Here is a 12,644-nt window from a genome sequence, read left to right on the forward strand (position 1 = left end):
TAACTACGCATGCTTATGCAGCAGGTTCTCGGTCAGAAAGCGTTACGGTCGTACAGACAAACAAGGAGAATAATAGTATAGATGCTTTATAATATTAATCAAAATATAAATTAAAAAAAGAAATAACCCTAGGTTATTAAAGAATTTTACTTTAACTCTGAGAACCAACATTCGCACGTAATGTTATTAAAATCGTTCATAAAGGTGTAAGTATATAAAAAAATATACAACAAAAACGTATACTTGATATGAATGGAATGTACTATATATGTATTTCCTGTATCAATCCTTTCATCTATAATGTTCGGTTTCACTAAGGAATATACTTATTATCAAACAATGTCTTCCACAAACGACAACAATAAAAAAATATTGCTTAAGGAAAGGATTAAATGTGTACATATTTGAGCTTTTCCCTTACGGGCAGTCGTTCAGAAGTAATACTAAGGGTTTTTTTTTTCAGTAAATATCAACCTGCTGAAAGGAATTTAGAAAATGAGTGTCTTGTTTGATGAATTTCGAGACTAGATAAAATAATTAAAGTCAAATTTGGAACCTATATCTTATCGTAATATATATTTCTGTTACAATAAATTACTGGAATTTCATTTTTTATTAGGATTTTATTAAAAGCTCGATATTAGGAAAAATGACAAGTTTCCAGAAAATCTGTACAACAAACTTGCACTTAATGAAATAAAAAAGGTTCCTATAAGGCTAGTACAATCAAGCATAGTTAAAGTAAACTATTTTCACCACTCAAAAATGTATTTACATCGACAAAAAGATCATAAACATATATGTATATATGACTCCATTTTATAGGATGTTATTAGAAACTTTTGATATAACCTATTATTTCTTACTTGAGAAAACTTCCTTCACACAGTTCTACCCTGTCATCTATGTAGCATAACATGAACGTGCAAGGATTTATATTATGTTTTTATACGGTGCGTATTCCTTGAGAGTAAAAACTAAAGAACACATTTTTTATATTTTCACTTAAAGCAATGGGATTTAAAATAGTGATGTGAACAGAGTAAGAAGGAACTGTCACGTGCAGCAGCCACGATTTTCAATCAGTTTTTGTTTAGATTAAACAAGATCATTTCACGTGTAAGAATCAATGAACAGGTTAGTTTATTAATAAAAAAAAAAGAACTGAATTAGTAGCAAGGTTTCCGATATGAAATTAAATAAATGCTCCCTCTTTCAAAGAAAAAAAAAATCAAGCATTTTGCCTTTTATCTGTCTCCTTAACTTTTATTTTACAGAAATTCATAAAATAAGTAGCTTAAGCAAAATCCATTAATATTATTGCTTTTATACAATATGAATTACTATTTTCATCTTTGTTAGTATTTCTTACGCAATGTTTATTATCCGTAGATATAACGAGTAACATGTTTGATCTTTGTTTTGTAATGTTACTTTATACTCGAACTCGAAATGTGCGTTGGACTGTCATCACTTTAACTGTTATTTTACGATTTTAATTACAGTTAAGTGTCTTTTACATTGTAGAAACATATCAGTTACGAGTATTCTGAAAATGTTTCCTAATGTTTCACTTGTAAAACAGTTAAGTGTATTTTACATTGTAGAAATATATCAGTTACGAGTATTCTGAAAATGTTTCCTTATGTTTCACTTGTAAAACAGTTAAGTGTATTTTACATTGTAGAAATATATCAGTTACGAGTATTCTGAAAATGTTTCCTTATGTTTCACTTGTACAACAGTTAAGTGTACTTTTACATTGTAGAAACATATCAGTTACGAGTATTCTGAAAATGTTTCCTAATGTTTCACTTGTACAAGTATTTTCAAATATTTCTTTCTTACAATTATTGCTATAATCGCAACCACATGTCACATCCCTTTAATATGAGATTAACATTTAAACGAGTGAATATTTTAGGTACATATCATAAATTCAGTTTAATGTGCTCCCCTTTAAGATGCAGTCTCGGAATCAGTTGCATTCAAGTTTGAAGGCCCTGCTACTTTTTATTACTTATTTATTTTAGTAGTTTTCATAATACGACTATTTCAAGCAATAGAGTTAATAAAAATAATATTAGTTTCATGTGGCATGGCATGTTAATTGATCTCTAAGCACGAACCTGAGTGAGGTGTTAAATGTTTGCCATAAGTTTTTATACTAACATAAGGAAATTTAGCGAAGTTGCGTTAGGTCTAATTTACAAATAGTACATTTCTGAGTATTTGATTAATAAATAAGGAGATTTAGATCTAAACGATAGCTGCAATTAACTTTGATTCTTCTGTTCAGATCAAAATCACCCCTTTTTCAATGCTATTAATATTAACTTAGATCAAAACTAAGAATCAATCCGCTAATGAGTATAGCTAACTAAATATATTTTCTTACTTATAAAAATTGTAATGCCTTTGTTCATCAGTTCGATACCCTCGCTGACGGCAAGTCCAATAATAGATCATGAGGTTCGGCCAGTTTAGAAGATTTCGATTAGTCCTAAGTCCACATTCTAAGCAAAATTCAAAACAATCTCTATCATAAAATACGCTAGGGGTGTTAAAATTACCTGTAATTTCGAAGACTTACAAGCAAATGCTGATTAACACCCTACACATGACCAAGAGTGCTGATCTACAGACTTCAATAAAGGTAAGGTGCATATATATATATATAACCTTGAAGTAAATAGATTGAAATGTTCGATAACACAATCATGTTTACAATATAAGTTTACAACACAATTTTCAAAATGTTTGAATACCATAAATATTTTGGTGCAGTTCAGGTGTCTGCTTTAAATTTGCTTAGTGGCTTCAATACTTATTTAATTCAAACCATTTTAATGTGTATTTAGCGCATTTAATTATAAACTTTTCTACATACGGAAAGTTTATTCAGCAAGTACAATACAAAATGAGGTTACTTTGTACATTAACAAATACGTGACTAGGTGTTTAAATAACTAGAAGTTTTACCACTCAATATGCCAAAGGATATTCCAAACATAATCAAGATAAGAACTGTATTTTTTCAGACAGATGGTGAAGGCATACTGAAAAAAGGGCTGGCTCTTCTTAGTAGTTATTAGTATAATTATGTTGTTTTCAAGAACACTAAACAGGTGAAAACTAGCGAAATTTAAACTACAATGTAAAAATTAGACATATTCCATTTTACATGTAAATTCTTTAGAAAGGAATAATGATTTTTTTATGTGCTCTCGAATTTGTGAGTCGGATAAAAGAGTCAATCTTTAAGAAAAATTGGTCAATCTCCTTAACAATCAAATATATTTTTGATAAACAATGGCTCACAACTATAATTGTCAACCTGCTGTACTTAAATACACACAGGTATTATATGATTAAAAAACTGTGATAATTAAAACACACCATTAAATGTGTACATGTAATAGTTTAGATATTCATTTTCACTCATATATCAGGAAATAACTTACAAGAAACGTTCTGATCTAAGTAATTATTTGCTGAATCTATTAACATCATAGCCACAGTTAAGTATAACAAAAAAGCAGATGTGTTGGATTTCTTCTGTTTTTGGGAGGCACAAGAGAAGTGTTTGTAACTTTCAGGAGGCACGCCACATGAATAAATGTACACCTTCTTTAAGTTTCTGAATTCAATGAAGTCAACACTAGCTTGCCATTCTTGCAGGACGAGCGCTTGGGTTAGCTCAGATTTGATTTACACAAACAGCAGAGATCGCCTATGTTTCGGTAGAATGCTCCTTTTTGTCGTGTAGGAAAGGTAATCGGGCTGTCTTCAATGAGAGATTTGTCTGAAAGTAAGAGAATATCTACTGTACACTGCTCTCCATGAAGTTAATACGACATAAAAGTTATCACTTTTTTATTCTATTTTTAGCATAGCATAAAAATGATCAAAGAGCACAGTATTGATTCTTGTTTTCCTGTTCTTTGTTAAAGGACAGAAGTTGGATTAAGACTGCTAAATAGTAGGGTTTAAAGCTACATGTTACGAGAGAGTAACGAGTAGGGTTAGAAACTATATTTTAAGATTGGTTAGAAGTAGGGTTAGACGTTAGATATGTCAAAGAGATAGAATGACTAGAGACTACATGTTAAAAATGAGTAAATAATAACATCAGGAACAATATGTTAAGTCGTAGTAAATAGTAGGGTTAAGATTTTGTATATAATATAATTAGAAACAGTGTGATAAGAATGAGTGAGCTAAAATTATATGTTAAAACAAGGTAAATAACATGATCAGAGACACTGGTAATATTTGAAATTATATGTTAAGACTAAATTAACAGTACGACTGGAAAATATACACTGACATTGACTATATGGTAGGACCACAAAACTATAGATTAAGTGTGATTAAACAGCACAGTTAGAAATATGTTAAAACTAAGTAAATTACAGTTAGAGACTAAGTTAGTAGTTAGAAACGATATCTTGAAATTGAATCGATAGTAGGAGTTCTCAGTAAATAGGGGATGAGAAATTATAAGTTGTGTCTGAGAAGATAGCAGGGTTATAAAGTATACTTTAAGACTGGATAAATTGTATGGTTAGGAAAAAGTATAAACTAAGACTTAATAAGTAGCAGGGTTAGAAATTATGTGTGACAACTAAAGGCTATAAACTATTAATATTGAATGAGCAATATAAATAGAAATTGTTTGATAAGACTGAGTAAGTAGTAGGGTTAGAAGCTAAATATTAAGTAGGAGTAACGATAATATGCTACATGCTAAGACTCAATAAGATGGAGGAATTGAAAAGCATATGTTAATATTGAATAAATATTAAGATTTTATACTATATGATATTGGTAGAAACTGTACGTCAAACTGGGTAAACAGTAAGGTTAGAAATCAGAGGGTTAGTACGTTATATAAAACTATTTTGAATATACAAACTTGCATATATCAGAAGTACATTTTGAAATTATTTCGTGTATCGTAGTTAGCGTGATGCCACAGAAGATTGATCGCCTTTGGGAAGAACATATAATAGCCTTTTCCGAAGGAAAATATTCATATGCTCATATCATAAAATATGATTAGATATAGGATTTAGAATTTCCAGGAAAGGGATATTCTTTGTGTCATTGGAGAACGAAGCAATATAGATTAACCCGGGACATCAGGAACATTTAGGAAGAGACTACAACAAGTTGTACCCCAACAGTGGTAAGAAAAATGCAGCATTTTATAACAGGTAAGAATCCATGAATATAAAAGTCAGATACAAAAGCAATCTATGCGCCCCAGAGAATATAGTATACAACATAAGCAATCTATGCACTCCAGGGAATATAATATACAACATAAGCAATCTATGCGCCCCAGGGAATATAGTATACAACATAGGCAATCTATGCGCCCCAGGGAATTTAGTGTACAACATAATAAAAAAGGATCAGCGTGTTTAAACAAAAACAACAGAGTATGGGTTCACCAAGATAAGCCTTTCAAATCCAGAATTCAACTATGGCATACTTCAGGCAGCTAGAGAACGGAACAAGTGTTCACGCTACTCCATACCTTTGAATTTTTCTGTTACAAAACTGTTGAAACGGGCGCTAGGAAACCATCACTTTTCGTAAATGGATGGACTCTGCAAAACGGGACAATTTTCAAGAAGCATGGTCGTCAGACTATGCATAAGTAGCTGTGGCGACACAAACTGTAACGACGTGGTGCCACTCCAAAATAGTTTTAATATAACGTACTTAAATCTCCGTATAAGTTAAGACTAAGTAATTTGCAGGGCTAGAAATTATATGTTACGACTTAGTAAATAGAAGGGTTAGAATCCATAGTTTAAGACGGAATAAATAGCATGATTATGGAAAAACATTAATAACACATCAACATAATAATTAACTCTTTATTAAATTTTTGCATTATTATCTTAATATGTTATTACTGTGTTTTATGTGTTTGTACAAAGTACTTCTTTAAATAAAAATTATGTGTTAAAACTGAGTAAAAAGTAGGAAGATAAATTATGTTAAGACAGAGTAAACACTAGGGTTAGGAACAAGATGTTAAGAATTATATATTAAGAATGAACAAATAAGAGAAGTTAAAAACTATATAGTTGGAAGTTATATATTAAGAATGAGCAAATAAGAGAAGTTAAAACTATATAGTTGGAAGTTATATATTAAGAATGAGCAAATAAGAGGAGCTAAAACTATATAGTTGGAAGTTATATATTAAGAATGATCAAATAAGAAGAGTTCAAAACTATATAGTTGGAATCTACGTATTAAGAATGAGTAAATAAGATAAGTTAAAAACTATGTAGTTAGAATCTATATATTAAGAATGAGTAAATAAGAGGAGTTAAAAACTATGTAGTTGGAATATACGTATTAAGAATGAGTAAATAACTGGGTAAGAAACTATATCTTAAAACTGAGTAAATAACAGGATGCAAGTTACATATTAAGATTCAGCAAATTAGAAACTATTTACATCAAGATATAATAAATAGTAAGACTGGAAATTATGTGTTATGTTTGAATAAATAATAAGGTTAGAAACTATATGTTAAGTCGGAGTAAATAGAATGGTTAGATTCTACATGTTAAGACTGATAAAGAAAGAATAATTAAATATATGCGTTAAGATTGAATTAATAGTAGGGTTGGAAACTATATGTTATGGCTGAACGAATAGATGATTACAAGCTATACATTAAGTCGGAATAAATTAAATGGTTAGATTCTATAATCTCTTCTTCTTAGACACTTGTAGTCCACTGAAGGGAGTAGCCTTCCTCATATAACTTCCACTTTTCCCGATCTTAAGTAGTAACTTTCAGTGTCCCACATACTGTATCGCCTCTCCATATTTTCTTTCGTTGTCGCTTCCTTCATTCCAATGTTCTTGCTTGTAACTCTGGTATCCTCTTTGCCAATTTGTTGTTATTTTTTCTGGCTATTATTTCCCAACCTATCTTTATTTTAATGTATATAAAACTCTTTGTTTTTATCGTGAAACGCCCAGTGTTGAGATTCCCTGTCCTCATTCTGTCGTTTTTAGCTTATTTTATATTTATTTAGTATTAGCCTATGTTCCATATAACATTGTTGGTACTAATTACAGCTTAAAGACATGGATACATTTTTGGTCCTCTATATACCAAATGTACTCCAACTTGGTTTCACTCAAAGATCAACCCCTTCTGTTTTGTTACGTTTTCACCTGTGTCTCCATGTTTTGATTTTCCTGCAGGTATCTCCAGTCTTGTGATCAAGCATTCAATAATTCAGTTGACCCTCCACGTATTTACAGTTCCCGCCATTAGCGCTAAATCGTCTGTAAGTCCATCAAAAACTTCTCCATCAACCTAAGATATTTTATTCTGTAGAAGTAAATTTCGAAACACACATTGTAGGTAAATGAGATATGATATCTTTGTGTATCTCCGCACTCTATTCTTGAGACACGCCGTTATCTGTATGATGCACATATGTGCGTATTTATATTCTAGAATATTAATGTATCATTTTGTAATGATAATTAGAGCAATTAAAAATGATTTTATCTTCAACAGAACCCAAAACCTTTTCCTAGTCTACAAACCTATTGTACAGGTTTAGATGACACAAATAAACTTTATTAATCATTTGGTTAATAGCTAGTAAATGGTCAGTTGTAAAGTAATATTTTATAAATTCTGCCTGTTCTAGGTTGATTGACGTCCAAAGTGTTCACTAATCTAGCCTGTTATTAAATGTTTGTAAATATGTAATAGTAGACTTATGCGTTTGTACATTATTATATCATTCTGCTTTCTTTTTCGTTCTAAAAGACGATTGTTTTTGCTTTTTTCCATGTATGATATCCTCTTTTCCGGCAATATTATTTAAATAGAGCTATAAGTTGGGTAATCATTTCTTGCCCTCCTTTTCTGAATATGTCGCTTACGATTTCAGCACCTCTGCACTTACTGTGTAGCCTTTTTTTTGTTGTTGTTCTCAGTTCTTTCCTTTTTCAATATATTTATTTTATGGTCTTGTCAAATTTTGTTTGAAATTCATTTCTATTCCACAAAGTTCTATTTTTCTTGCTTCTTCTACTGCAGTTTCTCTCAATTTTTTGTCCCATTCTTTACCATTATACTCTTCCAGGTTTTGAATCTGGAACTCGTTTTTAACGCAACTTCAAAGTTTTCATCATCCTTTTCAATTTCTGCATGTTCATGTTTATTTCCTGTTCCTTGGAAATCATTTTTAATCTTGTGATTGTTTTATTTTTACTATTTTTTTATATGTAGCACCATGTGGCTCATTCTGTGACCAATGTAATGTCCACTTTCGTGACGATATTACAGTTTCTAATAATTACACTTTGATTGTAGAAGATAAAATTCATTTGTTTTTGTTTTCAGTATTTTCCTTCGTCCAGTACTTGTTTTTATGTTTCTGAAATAATTTATTTGCTATAATAAGCCTGTTGCGTAAGATATTCAACCAAACTCTTTCCTCTGTTGTTTCTTGTTCCAATAGTAAATATTCCTAGGATTGTTTATTCTCCTCCATTCTGTCGCATTCCACGTTTTGTACTGATATCTTTAAACACACAACCTAGTTTCCATTGCTTTCCTTTACGCACTGATATCTTCCAATACACAGCATATTTTCCATTGTTTTGTATCATTGTATTTTTTGTACAATTTTATAAAATTCTTCAACCGCTTCATCATCGTAACTTTTGTTGGAGCATATACTTAAATCACCATTATCTTTTTTACCATTCCATTTTTACTTCAATAACTCTATTTGCTTAATTTTTTCAATTATTATATATAATCTTTAAATTCTTAATGTATCAAAAAGCGCATTTCTTTCACATTATTAAATTTCTTAATGTTCCCCGTTATTTAATCACATTCAATTTTCCAGCTGAATGGTACTTTCTCCCATTATGTTAGCTTCAGCTAAGCCTGTGCCAACTCAGTTGAAGTCTCCCAACTGTTCTTCTGTCCCCAATGCCATTATTTTGTAAGTGGGCAGATTGATCTTTGCCATGTTTCTTTACTTTGTTTTGTTCATTTAGTGATTTGAGATGGGATCCTTCAAAGCTTGGAGTCCGGCACTGCTCCTGCCCATTGGAAACTCAGAGGATGCGCGACGTCCCTTCTCTTTCGTTTATGGTCTTTAATTTATGGATATTAGCCATAAGATGACCCACAGGGAAGTTGTGTTGTCAGAGAGATTTTCTCTTAGGGTTATCTCTCCACTAGTTTCAAATCTATATATTCTATCACGGATACACGGGAAGAGAGATCTGATGCCGTTAGATCATTTAGTAATCTATATGCCATTTCGTCTTTCATAGTCTAGCTACTCACTAAAAGAGTGCTCGAAGCCATTGATGTTTCTTGCGGCTGCCAAGTTATTCTACCAGCAATCGGCGTTTACAGTCGCAAGCTTCTACTATCATATGGCATCAGGATAACTCTCACGTTACATCACTATATGTTGACTGAGTAAACAGGATTAGAAGTTATATCTTATAACTGAGTAAATAACAGGGTTAAAATCGAGATGTTAAGACTTAGTTAATAGAGGGGCTTTAAATTATATGTTGAGATTAAGTAATCGCTGTTAAACTATATTTATATTAGAACTGGGTAAATAGTAGGATATAAAACTACTTGTTGAAACTGAGTATGTTGGCAAAGCTACACATGAGCTATTTGCGCTGACCGTCCCTAATTTTAAAGGTATATACAAGAGGGAAGGCAACTACTCAATATTATCCATCTCCAACTCTTAGACACCTTTTGTCAGTTTGAAGACTAGCATTTGACTGTCACTGTTAAAGTAATTACGGCCGCAAAATGCAGAGCGCGAATTATTTATTCTTTGGCTATAACGGAACGCGAACCATGGAACCTCAACTCCGCCGTCTAGCACGCTAACCATTGGGTCGCGCTCATCCAAAATGAGTACATAGCAGGAGTTAGATACTATTTGTCAAGATTGATTAAATCGCATATTGTATCAATTCAATTTATATGCGAATTTGTTTTCTGTCCGCCATCTCATTCCACTGTTTTGGAGTTAGCTGGCTCGAAATGACCTGGAGGGAGGCAAGGAGGGGGGGTTCTTAAAGCTAGAAAGTATGTTAAGACCTGAGTAAATAGCATGCTTAAAAATATGATTATACCGTAAGGTTAGAATCTACGTTAAGATTGGATTAACAGTAGGATTAGAAACTGTATTTAAGACTGAGTAATCAGTATTTACGATAGTTTCAAATTGTTTTCATATTATATGTACATATATATATATATTTATACGGGAAGCGTTTAAAATCATAACTATAATGTTCCAAGATTAACTGAGATATCGTGTTAGGATAATTCCTGAGGTTATCGTATAAAAGTTAAAAACTTACAGTTAGTTTCCTTTGGCATGTATTCTTGCATTTCTCCTAACAAATGTACAATGGCTTCTGTATCCCTAGTTATAAGAAATAAGAACAGTTGTGTTTCACTTGTGATATTCTCTAAAGCAGTTCATTACAGATTTATTTCTTTCTCACTTAAGGTAAAATCTGTGACGTAGAGGCCTAATGCTTTCTTTGATTGGCCGTACTCTCTGCTGTGGACTGCAGTTTCGCCTATTCAAGGCTCATCAGCACGACTTTGGCTGGCATACCAAAAACAAAAAGAAGACAGTTAGGCCTCTTATATCGGTTATTTTTATATAACATTAATGGGGTTTTTATGTCCTTTAAAAAAACCACATTAATATTGTTTAACATTGCAACCATTTTCTGTAACTATAATTCTACTTAAGATCTTTTACAAATTGACTGATCAAATATAAATATCGGCAAACATATAAGAAATATATTGATCCATTTTCTTGAAGTCCAGACACATACTTACTTGCTGAACAAATCTATGTTCTTAGTCATACTAATATTACAGTAAAGGTCAGCTCTTCTAATCGAAAATATATATATATATGTATATCTATCTTAACAGTACTTGCTCTATTGTGTGAACGTTTTCTCTGTAGAGCATAATATACAGATCACCATTGTGATTATCAATTGTTACTACTTTAGACTTGGAGTACTTGATAATCTTGAAATGGACTAAGTTGGGCTTGTATGTTTCAAGATTTTACATTTCTTTGAACAAATACTATCCAAAACTGATATGATTTAGAATTACTTTCTTATTCTTGAGTATATAAAATATTACTGCCACACTAAATAATTTGACTTATCTCGTAATATTTAAATATACTTGTTTCTTATTAAAAGTTCACAGAATATTTTCTCATATTTTGAATAAAACTAATTTTAATTAAATGTTGTTGTTTTTCCGTATCATATTTTTATATTATCCATTATCAAAGAGTTAATTACTTTAAAAGTTAGCAACAGACATTACAGTAATTCACACACACACACACAAAAACATCATTTGGTTGTTCCTATGTTTTTTTTTATTGGACAACAAAAATACAAATTTCCGAACTAACAACAACAACAACAACAATTCACGTCAATCCAATCACACCTCAACTAAATAGGAGCAGTATAAAGCCAGAACAATTCGAATTAATATAAAAAGAGAGCTCAACAACCTGGATATAATGGATGCAGATTCTGATAAGTCAATACCTTCTGGTAATGATAAGTTTATCTTACGCAACTCTGACACTCGTAGGCTTGTTATTTTAATCACGTCACATTAAATTCCTTGTATTTCGAGAATATAATCTTTAGTTATTAAACATATTGTTTGATTCAGAGTTAATTATTTTAATTGAGTGACTGAATTATTTCCTTATAGGGATTTATGAACGTAATTATGCCAGTTTGATATTAAGAATACGATAATTATAAGATGACGTGACAAAAGGTATAAATATGATTGTCAAAACACACGTATTTGTTTAATATATACGTTTACTTCATATTTGTTTACAAAATATGTTCTAACTCATACTCAAATTAAGTTTCAGCTCTATTTTCAATAACAACATTAAACTCTATATAAATGTATAATTATTCATGCCAGCTCAGAAATGAATATCAAACAAATCCAAACAAACATGATTCATTCACATAACTATTCGGATATAAGTCTTATCATTCATTAATTAGTTATAATAAACTCTATATACATATTCCAACTATTCACAGCAACTAAATACAATAATATATAAGACATTAAAAGGAAAAAGAACATTTATCTATGTATCATTTCTAAGGCCCGTCATGGCCAGGTGGTTAGGGCGCTCGACTCGCGGTCTGCGGGTCGCGGGTTCGAATCCCCGTCACACCAAACATGCTCGCCCTTCCAGCCGTGGGGGTGTTATAATGTGACAGTCAATCCCACTATTCGTTGGTAAAAGAGTAGCCCAAGAGTTGGTGGTGATGACTAGCTGCCTTCCCTCTAGTCTCACACTGCTAAATTAGGGACGGCTAGCGCAGATAGCCCTCGTGTAGCTTTGCGCGAAATTCAAAAACAAACAAACAAACAAAATCATTTCTAAAAGTATTTTCATCGATAAAAAGAATTAACTCGATAAAATAAATACACTATTCTTACCATAGGCATTTTGTCAAAAGCCCTAGACAGAATTTTATACATTTGAAA

At 31.5% G+C, this 12,644-nt stretch overlaps 1 protein-coding gene across 2 annotated transcripts in view; it reads right to left on the bottom strand.

Annotated features, from left to right (window-relative positions):
* Nucleotides 1–639: 639 nt before the first annotated feature.
* Nucleotides 640–12,644, bottom strand: part of LOC106458715 — a 106,996-nt gene continuing 94,991 nt past the window's right edge. The window contains exons 6-7 of one of the 2 annotated variants that reach the window (XM_022384989.1): nt 10,421–10,485; nt 640–3,805 (exon numbers count right to left, since the gene is read on the bottom strand). In XM_022384989.1, the coding sequence (XP_022240697.1) occupies nt 3,696–3,805; nt 10,421–10,485 (175 nt within the window). In that variant the 3' untranslated portion in view covers nt 640–3,695. The remainder of the gene's footprint in view (nt 3,806–10,420; nt 10,486–12,644) is intronic. The other variant, XM_022384990.1, reaches the window with a different exon arrangement.

The sequence above is a fragment of the Limulus polyphemus genome, unplaced genomic scaffold, assembly GCF_000517525.1.
Source record: "Limulus polyphemus unplaced genomic scaffold, Limulus_polyphemus-2.1.2 Scaffold504, whole genome shotgun sequence".
Lineage (NCBI taxonomy): Eukaryota > Metazoa > Arthropoda > Merostomata > Xiphosura > Limulidae > Limulus > Limulus polyphemus.